Source organism: Dryas octopetala, chromosome 7 (genome assembly GCF_963921425.1).
Source record: "Dryas octopetala chromosome 7, drDryOcto1.1, whole genome shotgun sequence".
NCBI classification, from domain to species: Eukaryota; Viridiplantae; Streptophyta; class Magnoliopsida; order Rosales; family Rosaceae; genus Dryas; species Dryas octopetala.
The window spans coordinates 10534288-10557416 of record NC_141372.1 but is presented as its reverse complement, the minus strand read 5'-3'; the positions used below and the strand labels follow the sequence as shown (position 1 = coordinate 10557416).

At 35.7% G+C, this 23129-nt stretch overlaps 4 protein-coding genes across 6 annotated transcripts; 3 read left to right on the top strand and 1 right to left on the bottom strand.

The window, feature by feature from the left end:
* Positions 1–1785: 1785 nt before the first annotated feature.
* On the top strand, positions 1786–4228 carry LOC147279569 (phosphoribosylaminoimidazole-succinocarboxamide synthase, chloroplastic-like). The gene is made up of 5 exons (XM_086252045.1): positions 1786–1863; positions 2566–2667; positions 2868–2969; positions 3162–3291; positions 4092–4228. The coding sequence occupies exons 1-5, from the start codon at positions 1786–1788 to the stop codon at positions 4136–4138; spliced, it is 459 nt and encodes a 152-aa protein (XP_086108171.1). The 3' UTR covers positions 4139–4228.
* LOC147279568 (glutathione transferase GST 23-like) lies at positions 4121–5375 on the top strand. The gene is made up of 2 exons (XM_086250453.1): positions 4121–4535; positions 4850–5375. The coding sequence occupies exons 1-2, from the start codon at positions 4176–4178 to the stop codon at positions 5204–5206; spliced, it is 717 nt and encodes a 238-aa protein (XP_086106579.1). The 5' UTR covers positions 4121–4175; the 3' UTR covers positions 5207–5375.
* Positions 5376–5512: 137 nt separating this feature from the next.
* LOC147279567 (Tetratricopeptide repeat (TPR)-like superfamily protein) lies at positions 5513–7832 on the bottom strand. Its single transcript, XM_086250451.1, has 3 exons — positions 7764–7832; positions 7447–7663; positions 5513–7051 (listed from the first exon to the last, which is right to left on the bottom strand). Exons 1-3 carry the CDS (start codon positions 7796–7798, stop codon positions 5816–5818), a joined length of 1488 nt encoding a protein of 495 aa, XP_086106577.1. The 5' UTR covers positions 7799–7832; the 3' UTR covers positions 5513–5815.
* A 36-nt stretch (positions 7833–7868) lies between these two features.
* ATJ1 (DNAJ heat shock family protein) lies at positions 7869–18162 on the top strand. Of its 3 annotated transcripts, XR_015123330.1 has the most exons (21): positions 7871–7943; positions 8041–8228; positions 8314–8419; positions 8513–8581; positions 8655–8746; positions 9318–9401; positions 9554–9592; positions 9922–10077; positions 10180–10221; positions 10316–10403; positions 11114–11178; positions 11335–11397; positions 11482–11554; positions 12146–12237; positions 12498–12569; positions 14045–14101; positions 14328–14376; positions 14458–14527; positions 15311–15400; positions 16688–16885; positions 17794–18162. XR_015123330.1 is itself a non-coding variant. In XM_086250450.1 (20 exons), exons 2-20 carry the CDS (start codon positions 8202–8204, stop codon positions 16677–16679), a joined length of 1362 nt encoding a protein of 453 aa, XP_086106576.1. In that variant the 5' UTR covers positions 7869–7943; positions 8041–8201; the 3' UTR covers positions 16680–16831. The 3 variants fall into 3 exon arrangements, 1 of the variants encoding a protein (XP_086106576.1); XM_086250450.1 differs by lacking the exon at positions 17794–18162 and having other exon boundaries at positions 7869–7943; positions 16652–16831; XR_015123329.1 differs by lacking the exon at positions 7871–7943 and having other exon boundaries at positions 8070–8228; positions 17797–18162.
* Positions 18163–23129: the final 4967 nt, after the last annotated feature.

Below are 23129 nucleotides of genomic sequence, written 5' to 3'. Positions count from 1 at the left end.
GCATGTACGATATTATGGAATTGAGGCTCAAGGTTTAGTCTAGGGTTCGAGGTGAGTTTGGCATTTTATGTCTATGGTATAGGGCTTAAGGTTCCATGTTCCAGATTCATAGTCTAGAGTTAGGATTTAGAATTTCAGTTCAAAGCCCATTTTAAGGGCGAGTTCTTGGCTATTTAAATTTTTTGAAAAGTCTTTTCTTTTCTTTTTTTTGGTATTATTTTGTTTTTTTTCCTTAATATTTTTAAAGGTAAAGTTAGAAGTCTTGTAGAAAAATGATGTTGAGATTTAGGAGTAAGAGCACTTCCAAGAGATTGCCTAAACCATTTTCTTAACTATTTTGACTCATTTTGTATTAAAACCTTACTCTAACAAATTAGCTATCACCTTAGCTAATATAGGATTTATATTTTAGTTACCTAAATGTGGTTAGGATGAGAGAGAAAATAACTAATAGATTTTGCTTTGTTTTTAGCTTTTAATAGAAAACATTTGTTAGAGTAAACTTTTAAAAGTAGTTAGTTAAAATAATCTCTAGTTATTTTGGCTCAAATATAGCTAGAATTTAACTAACACTCTTGGAGATACCCTAAAGTGAGCAAATAAGGCTCTTAGATTTAATTCAAATTGTGACGGTGAGTGAAGTAAGGGCATGCTTGCTAACCAATAATGGGAATGGGAGGAATGTGCATTCACATTCTTGTGTTTACTAATATATGAGAATCATTCTCATCTCCATTTTTGTGTTTACTAATGTATGAGAATTATTTTCATTCCTTATTCCCGTTTTTACTAACATATTGAGAATCACATTGATGTAGGGCCCACATGAAATTAGGAATGAGATTCCTTAGGAGGGTCCAGGTTGGAAGGGGGAATCAAAACAAAAATTTCATGTCAAAATTACCCTTCTAATTTTTCTGAAAATCCAAAAATGTCCACTACATATAAACAAAATTAATTTTAATTGAAGGGATAATAAAATTAAAAACTTGAAAAAACTAATCAATCTATATAAACATAAATAAAAAACTAAATAAATCTTAAAAATCTAAATAAAAAATTAATTAATTGGTAAACAAAAATTAAGTGTAGGGTTTAGTAAGTATTTAGTAGACTATAGATATAATTTTCTTTTGAAAAATTGTGATTAGTCAAGTAGTTGATAGAAAACATAATTTGCTTTGCACAAGGGCATTTTAGAATTAAACTGGTTTTGATTTCCGATTATTGCTAGTTAGTAAACACTTTTTTTGGGAATAAACTTTATTTTCATTCCAATTCATGACAAACACATAAATAAGAATGTCTGATTTTGATTCTGATTCCTACTCATTTCAATTCATTCTCATTCTGATTCCTTCTTATGTCGATTATGCTCATTCTAATTGCTTCTAGTTTTGATTTCTACTTATTCTGATTTACGCTCATTCTAATTTCAAATTAAACTAGGTCTGCCTTCCATTTGCTCCAATGTAATGCTAAAAAAAAAAAAAAAAAAAAAAAAAGGAGCAAATAAGGGTTCCATATATAATCTCTTTCCTTAGTTACAGAAATGTTCCATGCAATCAAAACTTTAAAAACAACGACAGTATATAAGATGGTGCCAACGGCACAATCAGCCACCGCGAGACTCCAAGAGATGAACTGGCTAAGTCTATGCCAAGCTTAAACCCTCCCAAAACCCTCATCCCCAAGCCAATCCCCAACCCCTCATTCTCTCCCATCTCTTCCCTTGAAACCTCAAAACCCAAATCCATAAACTTTCCAACCATCTTTGTCTCTGCGATGGTAGGCCCAAATCAACAGAAACACCAGCAAACACCGTCCTTGGATGCTGTGTTCAATGGTGCTCGCAAAGAAGAGGTACTTGGTGTTGGAAACTATAGGTATAAATTGCTATATTCAAACAAAGAGATTTAAAAAAATATAGAGAATTAGACAGTAAAGGAAGTTTAGAAAAACCTTTGAAGTTGAGTTTAGTGCTCAACATTATGACCTTAAGACGATTTACGCCCGCCCTACCGTGCTATGGTCAATCGGCGCTCGTCTCCCAAGATACAACGACTTCCTCCTTGCAGTAGTAGCACTTCATTTTACAAGGTTCTGTGAACCCAAATATGCAAATAACTTTTTCTTTGGTAACGGAAGACTATGCTTGAATGAATGCAAGTTTTTCTTAGTAATTTTTCTTATTTCTTTAAAAGATTTCAAGACTACTATATTTATAGATGCAAAGTGCCTTTTGGAAAGGTTTTGATTGAATTAAATTGCCAAGAGACACATTCCATTGAATGGGCAACATGCACATCTGTTTATGACCATGACTGTTTTAATTCAATCGGTGTTTCTTTTTGAAATCTTATGTCTGTCAGTTTTAATTGAACGTATACCAGTGACTTACTGGAGGATGACTCTATAAAACAAATCAATGTTGGGCCTATTACTATATAAAGCCCAATATTTAATTCATTTCCACTTATATTTTCCATTCAGATATAATTATGATATTTAAGAAAATAAATATTTTCATAATTAATTTAAATATTCATTACTTAAAATATCATAATTCCAACACTTGGTGCCATTGGGAGCTCGTTGTACAACTGTCTCTCCGAAACCAACCTGCACCTCAGAGTTCCTGGCCTCAAATCCATAACCAAAGGCAAGGTAAAACCCAAAGGAAAGCAAAGCATTATCTTTTTTGCTTTATTTTGTTTCTGGTTGCCCTCTGCAATTTTTGGTTGTCATGCTTTGTCAATATCTCTAGTCAATTGAGCTTAATAAACAACTTGGGCTTTAGCTAAAAGCAACCAACTTGTGGGTTTTTAATTTAGTGGGAAAAAGTTCGGTAATTCTCTGTTTTACAGGTTAGAGATGTTTATGACAGTGGGGATTATCTAGTTATTGTGACAACGGATCGGTTGAGTGCATTTGACAGAATTCTTGCTTCCATTCCCTTCAAAGGCCAGGTCTGTTCCCAGTTCCCATCCCAAAGAAAAGAAATTTCTTACGTGGGAGTTTTCTGTATTGGGTTGAGTTGAATTTTTTATGGAAAAAGAAAAAAAAGAATGGTCAGAAAGCTTGTTAACTAAATTACTCACTACATGGCTGATAGATAATTAGGAATGGTATCTGAATTTATTTGGTTCTATAATTTTCAGGTCCTCAATGAGACAAGTTTATGGTGGTTTGACAAAACTCAACACATAACTTCAAATGCAGTTGTATCAGTTCCAGATGAAAATGTAACAATTGCAAAGAAATGTTGTGTTTTTCCCGTTGAGTTTGTGGGTAAGATATTCTAATCGTAGTGTTATCCATTTAGTTGGCTAGCGAACCACTTTGCTTGCATTGTGATTGAAATTTCCTACAATTTTGAGTAGAGGAAGATGCTAACTTGGTAAAAGCAATAAACTTTGTGTTAAAGATGTTTCATATAACCAATGCATTGGTTGAAAATAAAATTGGAGGAAGATGGATTTTCTGCTATACTTATCTTGTATTAATATGTAATAAAAAAAGTTAAGTAGTTCATGGCCAAAAAAAAAAAAAAAAAGTTAAGTAGTTAGTATCCTAGAGAGTAATTGTTTAATGTCCCAGCATATAGGGGATGCATCTTAACTATAGAGTTTCTTTTTGTACCCATATGGAGGTATTAGATACTTTTTAATTTTGTTATACAAAAATTTCTCCTATTACGTTCATCCCTCTAGTCAAACATTGGCTATGTGGCTGTAAGAATATTTGTCATCCAAAATTGAAAGTCAAGCTGCCACTAATGTACTGGTCTCAATCTCTGACCCTTCTTATCTCCATTTAGCGGAAACTTCTAGTCTTCTACATTGCTGGTGGCTTAGTTGTTAAAAAAAAACAAAAACAAAAAAAAGGTTCCATATTTAAACTTTAATTGATGTGACGATATTTTATTTGTTTAGATAGGAAAAAGTCGGATTTAGTTGGGGCATCCACCAATGAAATTCATATATTTATAATAAGAAACTCCTATATTATATTATATCAGTTAGTATCAAACAGTTAAGATAGACTTGGTGTTTCATAACAGCTGCCTATATACGCTTGTGATAGGAAAGCAGTCTCACCTTTGAAGTATAGTCTTTGGTCTTCACATCAGCGATGACGCAACTGACTTGGTTAAGATGTGTGTATAAATTGCCATGTTCGGAAGGGAATATGAATCAGATGAGTGGCAAAAATTAACCATGTCTGGAGAAACTGTGAAGTTGCTCGGGTACTGGGCAAGTCCTTTTGCTCTCAGAGTTGAATGGGCTCTGAAACTGAAAGAGATTCAGTACCAGTATGTTGAAGAGGACCTCCCAAACAAAAGTCCCCTGCTCTTGCAGTACAACCCTGTGCACAAAAAGGTACCAGTTCTTGTGCATGATGAAAAGCCCTTGGCTGAGTCACTTGTTATACTTGAATACATTGATGAGACATGGAAGCGAAATCTAATCCTGCCAGAAGACCCCTATGAAAGGGCACAGGCACGCTTCTGGGCCAAATTCAGCGACGAAAAGGTAATAGAATAACTATATTGTAATACTATCAACACTCTGCTTTGTATATATGATCTTGGATCAACAAGTCCTAAAGTTCTATTCATACAATTCACAAAAACCAATTGGGTTAATTCAGCATTCCAATGCAACATTACTTCTGTAATTACCAGCATGAGGAAAAAGCTCACAAATGCAGAAGATACTGCAAAATCTTTCTGGTTTGATAGTGCTACAGGTTACAGGGTTACTATGCTATTTCCACAATAACAATATATACAAAATTTGGTTATCCTCTTTATAAACCATATCCCATTTATTGTTCCCCATTTCAGTGTGTGCCAGCAATTATGAGTGCATTTGCCAAGAAAGGGGAGGAGAAAGAGAAGGCTGCAAAAGAAGCTCGAGAGAATCTTAAGATCCTGGAAAGTGGACTTGGGGGAAAGCAATTCTTTGGAGGTGAAAGCATAGGCTTTGTGGACATAGCTGTTGGGTGGGTTGGATGCTGGGCTAGATTAGTTGAGGAGATTGCAGGCGTAAACCTGATTGATACCGAGACAATGCCTCTGCTCAACGCTTGGTTTGGAAGAGTTCTTGAGGTTCCCATTCTTAAAGAATGCCTGCCACCTCAAGATAGATTGCTGGAGCACAACAGAGGCTTTCACAAAATTTTGACAGCACAATCAAGTTGAAGTCTTTGCCACCATCCCTGACTGGTTCCTGCATATCATATCATCATTCTATTTTCAAAAGTGGTTAAAATGTGAACCATTTATGTACGAGGAATAACATGGGCTTCAGCTCAATTCATGATTTCATATATAAATAAATTGGCAAAATGCAAGTGAAAACATTTTTGCAGTAGTAGCATTTTAATCAAATTGCACAGGTCATTCGTACCTTCATAAATCATGACCAAATATTTATTTGTTGGCTGTCAGTCTCTGACTCTCAGCAATGGAAAAGGACCCAAGAAGCAGCAATTTTCCATAATAATCTATACAAAGGCTCATCTCTTTGTTTCTGTTTAAATAAGAAAACTAGAGAGACCTTTGGATCAATCAGTCTCTCCACCTTAAAGTAACGAAGAAGCAACTTCCCTGAATCAAGGGACCTATAAATGTAGCACATAAGCTATGCTTTCAAAATCCAAATATTGTGTTTTTTTTTTTTTCGACAATCAATTACTCCTTCATTTAAGTCTTTGATCCACGGAAAAACAATCAGAGTATAAACTGTTTCCCGCGAACCTTCACAGGAAGCTGATATAACTTACCATCCAGCACCAAATATAATTACAGTCACACATTGAAGGCTTGAACAAGGGCAGAAGTTTCTTCATCCATCTCAATTTTGTCCTTCTCCATCATCTTAAGGATGTCAGAGGCTGATCTCTGAGAAGAAAGGTGCATTTTAAGCAATGATTTGTATAATGGCAAACTTGCACAACCCAAACTATGGATAACTCCGATATACCAATTTGCATCCTCAATATTCCCATGCTTTTCGAAATAGTCAGAAAAGGCCATTACAGTATCATCCGATGGCCTCCAATGACAATCTTGCAACATAGGGAACCCCTTTTTCATTGCTTCAATGGCTAGGTCCATGTTTTGGCTTTTTAGCCTTCCTTCCATAAGGATCTCCCATGTCTTATAATTAGGGTAACCGCCTCTCTCCAATGTGTGCAGATGTAATGACTCAGCTTTGTCCACCATTCCATTCCGCATGTATGCACCTAGAAGGACATTGGAGACTCGAACATCATACCTAAAGCAGTTGGACTCCCACTCCATAAAAATCCTCTCAGCTTCTACAAGAGCACCTAGCTTCACCAAGCACAACAGTATATGCATGTAATTGGTACACGTAATTCTCCCACCTACTGCTTTACTAGCTACCCAAAGTCGTAGAACATCCTCTTTACTCTTTAAAGACGTATATTGTGTAATGAGGAAGAAATAACCAAGGCGATTGCAATTAGACAGCTTCCTTTCAGCACTTTGTAGGGCCAAATTGGATTTGTTGACAAGGCCTGCTTTCATATAGATATTGGCTAAAGTAGACAAAGTGCTCCATCCAACCTGGACATTCTCATCATTCACCATTTCTTTGTAGACCATCTCCACTGAAGCAATCCCAGATAGCTTGGCATTTGCATCCATCCAAAGGTTGTAGGACAGAACAGTTAACGGTATCTTGTTATTCCTCATTTGCAGTATAACAAGGGGTACTTTCCCAAATTGAGATGTGGCCATATACAACTTCATCATCTCGTTATAGAGATGAGGGCTCACAATCAGCCCCAACCCACCAAGCTTCAGCATGAGAGCCTCAGCTTTCTCCATGTCCCTTCCCACAACATAACCACGAAGAAGCGGGAGACAAGCAGCTTTTCGTGAAGCAGCGTCAGTTAGACGCTCAAAATACTCTTCAGCTTCCAGAATACCATTCACTTTGAGGATTGATTCCAACCGCATGGCACGATCAGCCGGCGATATCCACAAATTGCTTTGAGTTTCCATCCATGTTAGTATCTGATATCAACAAGAAAAGAATCTAAATTCAAACAAAACCCATTCATTATGCCACAAAGGTACACAGAGCCCTTCCTCATGTAAGTAAAAAAGGGAGAAATTTCACTGAAAAAAAGCTCTAAATATCCTATTTTCCCTTTACCATCAAATGGGTTGTATTATATATACTCTACATTAAACCATAATGGAGGTTTTTGGGCCTAACTGTAATTAGCCTAATATAAATTGAAAACAAACACTGCCCACAAAAAAAATCAACAATCAACCACAATAAATTAGAAAACAATGCATAATTGGCAACAACAAAGTTTGCAACTTGACCAATCTACAAGTAAGAATAAGTAGAACAATAGCATAATGATGAACAAAAATCAAGGTTGGAAGTTGTTTGGAACCTGTAGAGCGTGGTTGTAGCGCTTAGATTTCAAGAGTTGGATGGCAATGTGGCGGAGTCCAGGAACGGAGACCTTGTGGCCTTGGCTGACCCAATCTTCAATCACGGTGGTTGCGCTCCGACCCTGTTTTTTGATCCCCAAAATCTTGCTCTTGAGCTCTTCCCTGAGCTTATCAACCGGCCAAGACGAAGAGCAGCTTGACGACATGTGCCTCCACCTGCATCAAATTGAAAACTTTATACTTCAATCAGAGCAAACAGAACACAGAGGAAGAGGAACTGAGAGTGAGGAAGAAGGTTGTGGAATGTGAGACCCACCGTCTCAGACCGGCAGTGACCAAACGGCTGGCCATGGGAGAAGCTTAGGCGCCGGTGCAGAGTCTGCAGATGGCTCGGGAAATTTGAAAAAATTAGCCAAAATTTGTTCTATTTACAGACTTACAGACATTTTTAAAAGAAATTTATATCAACCTTCACAGAACCGAACAAAAAAATATGGTAACTATATCATTTTTGTTTTTAAATTTTTAATTATTTATGTTGTTCAGAACGACGCCGTTAGAGTTTCTTAACCCCCAGGCACGCAACGTTTCAGAGTTGGGCCTTCAAAACAAAACACCCTGTCGGGTCCGATTATTCATTTCTTCCTTCTCTCGCATTCGCAGACCACAGTCCAGAGCTTTCGCTCACAGTTGTAAGCAAAATCCCAAATTGAAAATCTGGAGCATCAGCATCACTGACAGAGCTAAATCCAAAATGCGGAGGTTGAGGTTGCTAGGCCTGGTGAGCAAAACGAAGCTCACAAATTCGTTCTTTTTTCTCCGCCATTTTTGCTTTATTCTTAGCACTTATATGTATTTACACGCAGTGCCGGAGGCATTTGGTGTCGTCTTTGGCGGTAGAATCGGCCATTGATCAAGCTGATTGGCCTCGGAGGCTTTCTTCATTGCGCAATGCCTTGTTTCTCACACAAGGTAAACTCTTCGAGTCTTTACTTCTCATGCCTAATTGGTTTGTGGTTAAGCTAATTCGGAGGCGTTCTTAATCCTATGCTTTTTCAAACTTAGGTTTGCGCTGTTATGGTTCCGTAGCTGGTTTCGCTTCCTCATTGGGAAATCGCTATTTCCATGCCTCAGGTTTTAAACTCTCCCTCTAACGGTGACAAACTACTTTTTTGGGTTCATGGCTTGAAGTTGATGATTTTTGCAGGGATTTGCTGCGCACCTGAGCGAGACTACTACGAAACTCTCGGCGTTTCTCGGAATGCAAGCCGAGATGAGATTAAAAAGGCTTTTCGCACGGTCAGTATACAAATTTTGAGTTGCATGTAGTTTCTGGAAGGTCTTTGAGGTGTTCTGGTTGAATGTGGATTGGTGGATGAACTTTTTTGATTGAAAAGTGCTGTTGATGTTTTTTTTGTTGATGTCTTTCCTTCCCACTCTACAGTTTTTTTTTTTTTTTTTTTTTTTTTCCCTCTCTGTTTTAATTAGGCCAGTGGCAATCTTGGTGTATCGGATTATAATTAGTGGGAAGGGAGGTAGATGGCATATATAGTGAAAATCTTGCTCAATGTGTTTTGATTTTCTGGATAGATAACTTGTTGGAGCATTTTCCACAATAAACAATATCTTAACTTTTGATGCCAGTATGAATGCCTTTACCCCATTTGGTTTGAAATCTGGGATAAGGGCTGAGTACGGTTGAGTTTCAGTTTAGGATTATCAATTATCGTCTGACCATAAACTTGTTTCACTATTATACACTTTTGAAGCTGTGCCAAACTATTTGTTCGAGTCAACACACTTGTTTTGTGCCGTCACTTTTAGCAAAAAATTCTCTGTTCAAGTTGATGACGTTCAATATTTTATGCAGCTTGCCAAGAAGTATCATCCAGATGCCAATAAGGACAATCCTTCGTATAAGAGAAAATTTCAAGAGATAAGAGATGCCTATGAGGTTTGACTTCTTGGAGGGTGGCAACTTACCAAACTTCTATATGAATTTTTTAGAGTTGTTTCTCGTTATGTTCTTATCGCATAACTACCAAAATTTGGAATAGTTTTTCGGCTTTCCTAATTTAATGTTATGATTTTCATTGTTCATTCTAGACTTTGCAAGATCCTGAAAAGAAGGCACAATATGACAGGGTAATAACTCTCTGTCTCTGTCTCTATCTCTCTCTCTCTCTCACACACACACACACACATCCACACACACCTCATATTGTTGTTTAGCAGTTATACTTTTTCTTTGGTGGGCATCAAATATTCATTTGTGATTGTGCTCCCTTTTTGGCACTTTTATTATGCTTGTACTTGGAAGAAAGAAAAAAAATTTGGTATCATGCTGAGCATTTGGTACTGAGCCTTTGTCATTGAAAGTTTAATTGTTTAATTGTTACTACAATCAAAATCCTGAACCCTATTTAATGTTTTTAGATCTTACTCAGTTCTTTATATTTTTATGTCCAATGAAGAAGGGCTCAAGTGGGTCAGGAAACCCAGGATATACTGCTGGTGATGCAGAGGGGTTTAGATATCAAACTCATGGTGCTGCTGATCCAGAGGGGTTTAGATATGGTTTTCAAACTGGAACTCATTTCTCCAATTCATTCCATAAAATATTCTCAGAGGTATCTCAGTGGCCTGTTCTATTTTGATCTTAATGCAACCTGTTACTTTGCCTTGTTGAAATCTCTAATCTTCATTATTCTGACACTCATTTGATACTGCAGATCTTTGAACATGATTTTGATCAAGTTGCATCTGATATTCAGGTAAACTTGATTCGCCCATGGTTGCACTTGTCATGTGGTTTTCTTTCTGTATTTCCAAGCTCAAATGCTTAATGTTTTTTTATGTGTTTTGTAGGTGGAGCTGTCACTATCTTTTTCTGAAGCTGCTAAGGGATGCACAAAACATCTGTCTGTCAATGCATATGTTCCCTGCGATTCTTGCGGTGAGTTGATTAAATATTTTTAGATCATATTGTGACTATTGTCATTAGAGAACCTCTCATCATAACAAAGATCTCAAATCTTAACATCATTGTCTTTTGAGAACCTTTCATCATAACTGATAAGTCTATTTATTATTAAATTATTAAATCTTTATAAGATTTGTGCAGGGATTTTTTTTTCCTTTTCTTTTTTCTTTGTAAAATAATATTTGGTTGTATAGAGATTAAGAATCAATATTAGTGTTTTAAATATACTCTGTTGCTGGCAAGCGCTATTGCGAAAGGAGTCACTTTTTGGAAATGTTTGCACCTTTTGTGTGACTTTGATATTTCCCATTAGTCTCTAAAAGATTATCTTATTCCATATATTTGGAGGTCGATATCGTGGCATGACTTGGATAAATACGAGCTGTATAAATGTTGGGAATTTCTTGTCTTCACTGTATCACTTATAGAACATACATGCAAGGAAGAAATGACTGTAGAATAGAATCATTATGACAGAAAAATTGGGTTCAGGTAATGAATAACTCCTTTCTTTAATCATAATGAGAAACAATATTTGATACAAGGTTTTATTGAAAAGATCATACACATTTTTGTCAAATATTGGATCCATAAGTTGTCATTGTTTCTTTTCATGATTTCCATTTGACAATCAATTTCCTGTAATAAATAATTTCTCTTATCTTTGATATCTCATGATGCAGATGGGCGTGGCTATCCACCAAAGGCCAAGACAAAAGTTTGTCCTACTTGCAGAGGTGTTGGGAGAGTAAGTTTTGAAGATCTACTCTGATCATGATTTGGGAATATTTCTTCTGAAAAGAGTCAGTTTGTGAGGATAATTCCTTTTCTGTTGTTCTAGAAATGTGACAAATTTATTAAATTTTCATAGTCCATGTCTGATATTGTTTAAATCTTCTATCAGGTTACCGTTCCTCCATTCACATCAACATGCAGTACTTGTAAAGGGTTGGGCCAAATAATCAAGGTTTGATGTGATTTCCAATGAATAAACCCATTGAATTAATTGTTTGATGCAGTTTTTATTGTTGGCGTTTAATTTCTGTTGCAGGAACATTGTATGTCATGCAGTGGATTAGGGGTAGTTGAAGGTGTTAGAGAGGTTAAAGTTACGATACCAGCAGGTTGGTAATATATTGCTTTATTTGATGAAAGGAGGTTCAAAAATGGGTTGTCTGATCTTGCATACTGTCACATGTGTGTTACAAAACTATCAATAGGCTCTACAAATTTTGTCATGTACTTATTTTATTTTTTTTAACTGAGGGACAGTGTTAACAAGTTCAGCAAATATGCGTTCAGAAAATCATGAGGATCATGTTGAGAGTTTATATGACCGAAGTTTCATTTCCCGTGCCCGTGTGGCTTTACGTTTCATAATATTTGGCTTAATCTTCCTTTTAATCCAATATCCTCGACGACAGATACAGCCAATATCTGCATAACAATATATTTAGAAATTTAGAAGTGATATAACTTTTAGACAGACATTACTAATTGAGCTGAGCTCCACATGAAACTGAGTGCACATAATTAGAAGAGGGTAAATTCATGTTATTACATGAAGCTTCTCTTTGTATATGATGTGGCTTTAATTCCCAGAAGTCATTATATGCTACTTTTGATTGCTGATTTGAAGTTTAATTATTTATCTAATCTCTCTCTCTCTCTCTCTCTCTCTCTCTCTCTCTCTCTCTCTCTCTCAAATGGATTAGGTGTAGATTCTGGAGATACAATCCGTGTACCAGAGGCTGGGAATACTGGGGCACGTGGAAGTCAACCAGGCTGGCTATACATTAAATTAAAGGTACAATTCTGCTCTCTCTCTCTCTCTTATTTTTATAGTGATCACTTTAACTTCATTTGCATAGTGTGAGATGCCATCACAATTAGTGTCTAATTTTTTTTCACTGAGAAACAATTAGTGTCTATTAATAAAAGATCAATGTCACTCATAAAGTAAAATGGAGAAAAAAGCTAGCATTGGTTTTATTTTTTTGTAGATGCTAGTATTGTTGGGAATCTGGACTATGCCTTCTCAAATTCTTTTGCTCGTTGGTGATGTAGGTTGCTGAAGATCCTATCTTTGCTAGAGATGGTGCAAACGTTTATGTGGACTCTAATATCAGCTTTACACAAGTGAGTCTGATTCCTTGCATGGATATCTCTAAAAATTACCTTGTTTTCATATGATTAGATATACTTTCCACAACTTCTGGTGCTTTGCATTTAGGTATTGTTTGTTTCCCAGAGTGGGATTCTAGGAATCCCATATCCATTCCTTGGAACAAGGTTCTTAGAAACTCATGGAATGTGACATTCTCATTCCAGTGTTTGGAAACGTTGGGAAAGAAAATAGTGTTATCAGGACACCAACGGAATTTTATTTTGTGACATTAATCCAAGGTATTGCCATCATTATAATTTATAATTTATTCTAGAGATAAAAGAGGGAAATTCACCTCTTCCTTGGGAATGCAAAATCTCCATTCTGTGGGTTTTGGATATCCATGGAAAAAGCATGTCATGCTCAAGTGCTCCTACCAAATATGGGAAAGGAATTCCATACCCACTCTCAAGTGCTAGAATTGAAAGTAACACTACCTTAGTACCATATCATACCATCACCTTGTTTTACTCTTGTTTGTCTTTGTTCCTTTTTAAAATTACTTTTAGCATCCTTATTGTTATTTTTTTTTTTCTAAAAGCTTAATACTATCTATTATTCTAAAATAAAAAAATAAAAAAAGCTTAATAGTATTTGACTTTGCTAGCTTGAGTCATATATGTTTGGCATGTTGATTTAAAAGAGGAAGCTTCATGCTAAGTATATACATTAGAAGTGAGTTTTAAAGCATTGAAATATATGTTAGGCAGTAGTTGAGTTCCTGGATTGTGTTCACACTAGCACAATATAAGCATTGCACTATTGAATAATGATTATGCATGAGTTTTCAAAAGTGATAGGGTTATTGAATTCTCTTTAAGTTCTTTAACTTTACATATTGCATCATCTACAATCGGCTAAATTTTCTGCAGATTTAAGGAGATTATTCCCAACTTGTTTTCCTTATGAACCACTTCTGGAAAATGATTTTCTAATGCATTTGGGGTCATTGTCATATGTTATGATATTAAATTTTTTGCCCCTTGTACAAGGGTAATTAGATAACTCACACATTAGGACCGATCATACACAATTGAAAGAGTGTGAGAGTGAATTTGTTTTCCTTTTTGGAAAAGACAGAAATTTTATTGCTTTTCACAGGAACAGTAGGTAACAGTGACAAGCAGTCAGATAAAATAACAATGGACAAGAAGTCCACTCCAACAGAACAAAGTTGTATATTCTTGAACTCTAAAATTGCATCCAAAAAAGAAAAATGCACTTGTTACTTTCAGGGGCCACTTTGCCTCTATCAACTTCCATGTCTGATCTAAAATACTTAATGATTTCTACTTTTCCTTTTAAACACGGATAATGCATCTAATGCAAGTAGTCATTCTTTCTTGTAGGAATTGAGGGGAATTTCCTTGTCCTTTCTCCCTGTGTAACTATTTATTTCTTCAAGCCTTAAATATTACTTTTGATGCTGAATGTTTGAATTTTTCAGGCTATTCTTGGTGGTAAGGTTGAGGTACCAACTTTATCTGGGAAGATAGAAGTAAAAGTAAGAGTTTTGTCTTTATTCTAAACCTTTATCATCTAATTAACTTGATATATTTGTCCCAAAAAAACATAACTTGATATTTTTTTCTATTAAACTGAGATTACAGAGATAAATTTTCTCCACTCTTCTCTTTATGTTCTTCTTCTACTCTTATTTTCTTTCCCTTCCACTTTCTTCTTGATTTCTACATCGCACTGACTCTTCCTTGCAATTCTGGACTTCTCAGATACCAAAGGGGGTTCAGCCTGGACAACGGATGGTACTAAGAGGCAAAGGTAACTAAATTGTTCTTTTTCACTGCTTAGAAGTTAGTACTGTTTTTTCTTGAAATTTGCTTAGCCTGTATGTTGCTGCAGGACTGCCAAAGCATGGTTTTCTATTTAATCATGGAGATCAATATGTGCGCTTCCGAGTCAAATTTCCCACGTAAGCTGTCTTTATTATTCTTGATTGCATAGGTTTATAACTATTTGTTTGGTTGTCTGTACGCTTGTATTGCTTGCAAAAATTTGCCGATGGTGTTTACTCACAGATTACATTTGTTGGATGATTATTACTTGGGTCCTTTAGATCATATAGATGATAGATCAAACATTTGATTTAATTGTACGTATCTTCTATTTTCCTATCAAATTGCTTAAAGAAACAGAACTGAGATTTTGGAAAAATGCGTGTTGGCATTGGCCAAGTTATCAAGTGAAGACTGACCTGCTTTCTTTTTAGCTCCTGTGCTCAAGGATAACTATGTTGAACCCAAATGAGCTACATGGCTTTATTTAAAATGTAGATTAATGCCTCTATTTTCTTTGCGAATGATTTGTGGCTTCACCTGGCCGACTGCAGAGACAACCAATGAGCATACTCACATTTTGAACTTGTAACCTGATATTGGCCCATAGGGTAGGATCCAAAACAACACTATTCAAGCATATATTTACTTTTCTGTAAATTCTTTTGCTTGGTGTTTGCTAATGTTGTGTGGTTTCTAGACTAATTTTTACTCAATTGTATTTACCATCTTTATAGATATGACGAGGAAGTCCTATTGTTGCATGATGGGGTGCCTCCTAAAACTGATGTCATGTTCTATATTACTGTATTTTAACGAACTGCATTTCTGGCCCAGTGGGGTTTTTCAATTGCTTCTGCACTTGTGAGCTAGGAGAATGCAATTATCTCATTCATGTTTTGTTTATTATTTTTTTAAAGCGAAATAAACGAACGCCAACGTGCTATATTAGATGAATTTGCAAAGGAGGAGATAAATCATGGAAACAGCACCTCCAACGAAAGTGATTGGTAGGCATTTTTTTCTTTTTAAATGCATGTTATCTGATGCTTCTTTTTAAGAAACGTAAATATCTGTATGCTCGGTGTAATGTGATTTTGCACAAGCCACTTTATTAAACTTTAGTGTAAAGTACACATTTGACCCCTGTAGTTTCTTAAATATTTCAATGTTCATGCTTTTCTAATTAGAACAATGTTAACCTCATAGTTTTGGATTTGTGTCTATCTGAACTCTCCATCCATGTCTGTTAAATGTAATTGGTGGAAAGCATGATAACATGCTCGGCACACGACCATGACCAGAAGCAGTGTTTTTTTCATGTTCAAAGTGATGTTGATCCAATGGAGACCCCAAATACCTCCTCCCTTTGACATGGAAGAACCCAAAACAATCTTTAGCAAGTCTGAGTTGGTGGTCATCCTCAGGAGTGGCGGCAGTGAGCAAGATGAGAAAGGAAAGAGTTCACCAGTTGAGGTTTTCTGTTCAGCCTGGTGCTTTGATCATTCTTCCACCTCCAAGGAAAGTTGTGAGGCCAGAGATGCAAAGGAATGCATTGCATGCAAGAAACCTAGACAAGAAAGAATGAGTTAGTGTTGAATTCCGCCAATTACATTTAATGCATATGGAACGGAGGGTTCGGATTGACACAGTCAAATTTATGAGGTTATATTGTTCACTTTAGAGAAACATACAGCATCCTATGAGGAAAAAAATGAAAGATTTAGTAAACTACTGGGGAAAGGTGTACCTTACCCTATATTCTAATACATGGCCTAGTGCCTAGATTAATTTGAAATTTCGCTATTAAATGATGATACTACCATGGTCTCTCTCTCTCTCTCTCTCTCTCTCTCTCTCTCTCTCTCTCATTCCTTTTATATTTAGATCATGGGGGTGCTCTAGCTGTCAGATGTTTGAAGTAATCATAAATAGTTGTTTGAAGGTATCAAGGAGTAGTATTTTAAGATCAATAAGTACTTTAGAAAACCACCAATCCCTATAGATTTTTGTTCCGGTGTTCCATTCATTTTATCCATGCTGACCAACATTATCTTGTCCTGAAATTTATTTTATTTTATTTTCTCTATGTGGATTGGTCGGCGTTATTAGAAATTTAAGTCAAATATTTCAGGCTGCCTCCCTGTTATTAGAAATTGAAGTCAAATAAGCATACATCAATCAGCTAAAATATCGAAAAATATCAGTAGATCTTTTAGTCACTCTTCTGATAGTGATGAGTATCTTTAAATGGACAACAGGCTTTATCAGCAGCTATCTACTGGTTGAACTTACAGGTTGCAGCAAACACTTGAACGCGTTACGAGTCCTAGGTTTATGCTTGAACTCTCAATATTCATATTGATCCTTTTGATGCTGAACAAATCCATGAGCTGAATGTTGGCTCAAGGCTATTTTGATCGAGATACATAGGCTGATCATCAAGGATACAGAGATTGCTGCATCTCCTTTCTCTGGAGTCCTGTTAATTAAAGGTACCAATTTTCTCACAACCTGTCAGTATATATTCCCCCATCCTTCAAGTAATTGGCAGAAATTCAATGTCTGTGTATTGCTATCTTTTGCTTTTAATGTAGTCCTTTTTTAGTTTAGTTCTATATTGGTTGTATAGAAGTGCCTATTTTTCAATTGTAAAAGTAATGGTTGTCCAATTACGGACTGTATAATTCTTTTTAAATCTTCACAGCGTATTGTCATTAATTGATAATTTCTTTGTAGATATAATTTTTTTGCTGGTTACATGTGATGTAATTATGAAGCTAAATAATGAGCTGTTGAGCATGTCCACTTTGCCTGTGGAAGCTTTAAGGTATTAGGGTGGTATGAATAGCTTTAAGATATTTTGGTTTAAATATTTGGTGGTATGAATAGCATAAAAGTGAGGTTTGAAACTTTGAAACCAGTCTCCTCTATGCCAACGAGGCTAGGCTATCAGGCTAGGCGGTATCTTCATTGTCTTTCTTATTCCGGTCAATGGGACCCTGATTTATGGTGTCATTATTTAAGGGTTGTTTTTAGAGCAATTTCTTTCAGGCAAGTGTTCGTATGGCCCTTTAAAACTTCTTGTTTTGTAGGTTAAAAGATGTATGTAGAACGTTTTCCTGAACTGTCATTTTTTTCGGGCCAATTCTTGAACTGTCATTTTTTTCGGGCCAATTCTTGAACTGTCATTGACAGGTTTGTGCATATTTAGGGAAAGAATAGCCCTTCAAAATTTCTTGTTTTTGTAGGTCAAAAGACAATTGTAGGACTGTGTTCTTGAACTGTTAATTTTTTTTGGTCCAATTCTTGGAACTGTAATTGGTATTGCACATTTTTGCATGTTTAGTGAAGAATTAATGTACATGATTTGGTAGTAATTCATTATTATTAATACGTGAAGCAGCTTCCTGTGAGACCATTTCGAAGCAGAGGCCAGGGACCCCATGTCATCATTTTTTGCAGTGGCATGAAATTGCTTTTTTATTGTTGACAAAGACGACTTGACAATGTGTTTCTGAGGCAAGGAGCTTTCCTGTGCACCTGAAATATGGCCCAGAAATCCCCTCTTTTTCTGTGTCATATGAATGTCTCTATGTACACATTATCAACGGTGGACTTGAAATTACGCAGGGTCTCTGTACATCGGTTGCCACATTTTATATTATTGTAGCATTGAAGCTATGTTTAGTGTTTGTGACTTTATAGATTTACTTTCTCCATTTTTTTCATGGTTCAATTACAAATAAATTAATAAAACTTTTCAATATTACAGATTTATTTATGCACTTTTCTATAATTTTATTTTAGTCACTATTTATCAAATTAGAAATAGATAAATTACAATAGATTAATAAACACACGCTATCATGCTTAGGGTTTTGCTCTCGGTGGATTTGGTTCTTGCATGTCTTAGGCGTGGTGGGCCGGTGGCATGAGCTTGTCTAAGGCTTGTCATGTTTTCTTTTGACCGGGGATTTGTTTGGCTTGAGCATGGCGTGGCCCGTTTTGGGCTTGGCATGACACGGTTTGTTTTGAATTTGGCATAGCTTAGGCATGACTCGTGCATGGGTTAGACATGGTCATTTATGGGCATCTATGGACTTGGTACTGTTTGTTGTGTTTGTTGAGTTTGGCAAGGACGAGATTTATTTGAGCAAGGACTCTTAATCTAGACTGTTGTATAAGGCTTATGAGAATTAGAGAGAAAAATTTTGGGTATCAAGATGCTGAGTTATAATTCAAATTAAATGTCATGTTCTGAATATTTCACGTCGACAAAACGTTTCTGGCACTAGTTTTGAATAGAATATGAGCACTTGGGCAAAAGAAGCTATTGAATGAAGATGGGTGAACCATGTCAACTTGTACATGTGCCAGGTATGGCACCGGTCCAACTCACATATTGTCTTGTAAAAGGTGTGTCGGATATGAGTATTTTTTTTTTTTTTTTGAGCCTATAGGCTATAAGCCTATAACTATTAGATTTTCTTTTGTCCCTTGAATTTTCACATATAAAGATATGACTCATCATAAGTTGTGCGTTTCACTCTTAGCACACTGTACAAGGCACCCATTATCAATAGTCACTTTGTGTAGGGAATTCATGGATTTTTGTCTACAACGTTGTCTTACATTCCATGTATATCAATTTCTCTAGTAAGTTTAAACGTTATTTTACATCTTGCATTTTACATCCAGCATTATTTTCGCATATTAGAGAATTGTTGAGGACGTTCAGTTTCCTACCAATTTGGTGCAAACAAGTGTGTGTTAGACAAATCTCCTCTTTTGTTCTAAAGGTCACTTTATATTATAAAGTTTATAATATATAAGTGATAATTTATTATGTTTCGTATAATTAATACTCATTCTGTAGTTTGTATAAGGGTTAATACTAAGGATCCAAATCCAATCAATCCAAAAAAACAGATCCAAATCCAAATAATAAAACATATATATATTTACCAAAAAATATGTTGTATTGCTCTTGGTGGATTGTACGAGGCTTTTTGCCATGCATACATGAAAATTTTAATTATTAAAAACAGTGAAATCTTCTCCTGCAACAATTATAATCGGTTGGATTTTGAACTTGGAAAATACAGCTGGTTGTTGATTATAGTAATAATAATGGTCCCAATCTTTGAAACATCCCTGCTCCGTTTTCTTGTATTTTTATATAGGTCATTACCATTAAATTAATAAAAAAATTTAAAATTATATATTTCTTAATGCACTTTTTCAAAATTTTATTTTAGTCACGATTGACCAAAAATGAGAAAGATAAAATGTGATAGATCAATAAACATACATTATTATCATACACATTTTTATTTGTACCGGATTTGTGTTTGACTACTACGTAGCGAAACGGCTTAGGGTTTAACTCCTGAGTTTTGGCCTCCCGCCCAAATCCCTAGGCCTAAACCCTAAGTTATAAGCTCAAGAACTCCAATTCTAAACCTTAAACCTCATTTCTAAACTCTAAATCTCATTCCGCCCAAAACTCGGGAGCTAATTAAACCCTTAGCCATAAGCTTAAAAACTTCAATTCTAAACCCTAAATCTCATTTCTAAATCCTAAACCTCATTTCTAAACTCTAAACACTATTTTTAACCCTAAACCAAATTAAGGGCAACGTCATAATTTTATGCCCATACATAATAAGAAAAACATAATGAGCAAATTGATATTTTTCGACACACTAAAATACATGATCGACATCAACAAGTGGATTAGCTTATTGACTAAAGTGGGATAAAATTTCAAAACTCATGGAATTTTATGGAAAAAAAACCTTAGTGATTATTATGTAATTAATTTTGAAATATTTTATTAATTTAAATGGAATTTACTATATTTTTATTGTACTGTAGATAATTAATATGCAACTTGATAAAAAAAGATAATTAAAATGTCTTCCCCCACCCCCCCCCCCTCTTTTTCTTGTTTGATCTGACTCTTAGTTTTTTTATTTGTTTTCTTTGGTGAGCATATTAATTCTTATAGCATTTATAAAAGAAAATTTTCTAATACACGATGCTTAAATTTTCACCTAAAGAGTTTGTAGTGTGATATGACTGTGTGATCGGTGGTGGATCCAGAAATCAATCGTAATGGTTTCAAGATTAAGAAGCTCACGATACATCTCACGTGACTCACCCTTTCTTTCCCTTCTTCTGGTTTTCTTTTCTCTTTTAGACATTTACACAAACACCTTGCTTGCATTCTTGCCCCTGCACCTGCCACCAAGAGCCAAGCTTCATAAGGTCAAAAATATTTCTCAAGCCCAGTATTTCTGAGTTTATATGGTCAATTGATCCGCCAGTGTGTGTGACGACAATGATATCGGCAAACTTTGTGGTGTGGTTCTAACAATATAGTCCACAAAGTGTAAGTTAATTTGTGGAGTTCCACTAGCTCTGGTGAGTTGCCCTGTATATATACAGGAACGTTGGATCTAGAGCTGAGCACTTAGTGTAGTTCTTACTTGCGCATTTGGAAATTTCTATTTGGTTATATATATATATATATATGATTTTTCTAGTGTGGTTAATTGCTTAATTCAAAATTTCAAAGTGTGGATAAACTCTTGTATTAAATTTGAAGGCCAGATGCATTGTCTCTCATAGCACTCACTTATCTCTTAAATTGTCCGAGAACTAAGGCATAAAGAAATTTTTAAGTATGACTACTATTATGTGTATGGTACAACTATCTATACTTAGTGCGAGCCCTAAGGAGGCACTAAGTGCGACCGCCTAGAAGGTGGGTCTACAAATTTTTATATTATATATATATATTAAAAAAATAGCTATTGGGTCTATTTATAATGTCTTCGCTACAACTAGGCACTTCTACTTATTGTGTCAGAGTTGTAGTTATCAAGTTTCTTTCTTTGGGCTTAGGTCCCCTTTGTACTAAAAAAAAAAAACTAGGTCCTTTTAAGATATAAAGTTTGGGTTCTGCAAACTATTTTTCCTTGATTATTAGTTGAAAGCCACATTTTTATTTCTTTTTATTTTCTTAATTTGAACTTGCTTCATTTTTTCTTTGGATTCTCATGTACGTGAATTACAAGAGAAGCAAGCCAACATCCTCATCTGTATGACAGTGAGTCCTTTTTGCCCTTGGGTTTACACCTCTTTTTTTTTTTTTTTCAACAAAAGTACATGCCTTATTTTTAGAAAGTTGGATTTAAAGAGTCTGTTTGCTTTGAATTGGCAAAGACGGATCTCTACCTCTCCATATAGTCTTGTGGAAAACTGGTTTTTTTTTTTTTTTGGTGCTCTCCACATGCTCTTTCAATCTGAAAGAAATTAGAGAGGTCCCATTAAGGCAAAAAGGTAATTAATGTTTAAGTGTGTGTTTTTCCCTTTTAATTTTTCTCTTATATTCCTATAAATTATTTTTTTGACGTTCAACCAAGGGTTTAAATTTCGAAGTTTTCGGCGAAATTTCGTTTTTTCGGGGGTCCGAAATTTTAACACCAATTCGACCGAATTTCGGTAAATTTCGGCGAAATATTCGAAATTTCGGTAAATTTCGGCGAAATATTCGAAATTTCGGATACCCAGTAACCCAGCAAACCCCAGCCCCCAGCGCACCAAATTTCCCTCACTCCCTCACTCCCTCAAATACCCAGCCTCACAATCTCACCTGCATAGTCGTCGGCGCACACCTCCATCGATCTGAAACCCGATCTGCAGTGCACACCTCCGTTGGCGCACACCTCCTTCAAAGAGCTTTACCGGTTGAAGACGTACCACGAAGTCATCGAGAGAGGGATAGACTATAGAGTTAGGGAGCGAGAGAAGGATAGAGAACGAAGTTCTGATTATGATCGGAGGTCAAAATATGCAGAGAGGGAAAGCCGAAGGGACTATTATGAGAGTAGCCGTGATGGCGGTAGACATTCCCATAGGAGTAGGAGTCGGAGCCGCATGTAGGAGCAGGAGTAGAAGTCGGAGCTTGCAAGCTGGCACCACACATCATTTGAGCCCACAAAGAGATGGGAGCAAGGATAGAACATCTGCATCTAGCAATCTTGCAAAACTTAGGGATCTTTATGGTGATGTAAGTGAGCAAAAAGGGGATGCTACGATGGATAGGATTCGCAGGAGTGATAATGGTGGTGAAGAGGTGATTAGACTTGGTGGGTGGTTCTCGATGGAAATAGTGTTGACTGTGTAACTGTGTTGTACTTGTATAAGTATAAGTGTATAACTTGTATACTTGTATTAATTGTTTTTTTAATTAGAGTTTTATAGTTTTTGTTTTTGTTTTTTTTTATTTGGTCGAAAACAGGTTCCTGTGGGCTGTGGCTGTAGACTGTAGTTAGATTTCATTTTCAATCAAGTTTCTAATTTCTATAGTTAGGTTCTATTTTGAATTAGGTCCATCAGTCCATGACTCCATGTCTTAAGGCCGTGACTATGAGTAATAGTCTAATAGACTAATCTAAAGTTCTAAACTCTAAACTGTCTAATAGACTTAACTAACAGTGTAAATGTCTAAATTAATGTATCATGTATTGATGTATATGAGTATATCTGTATGTATGAGGTTGAGTATATCATTTACCCACTTTTAAATATTATCTAACATCAATTGATCAATATCATATTTTGGGTTTACATGTAAATTATATTGATCTTGGGTTGATTTATATAGATTTGGAATTAATTGTATAATTTTGGGTTGATTTTGATTTGTATAAGTGTATGATTTTGGGT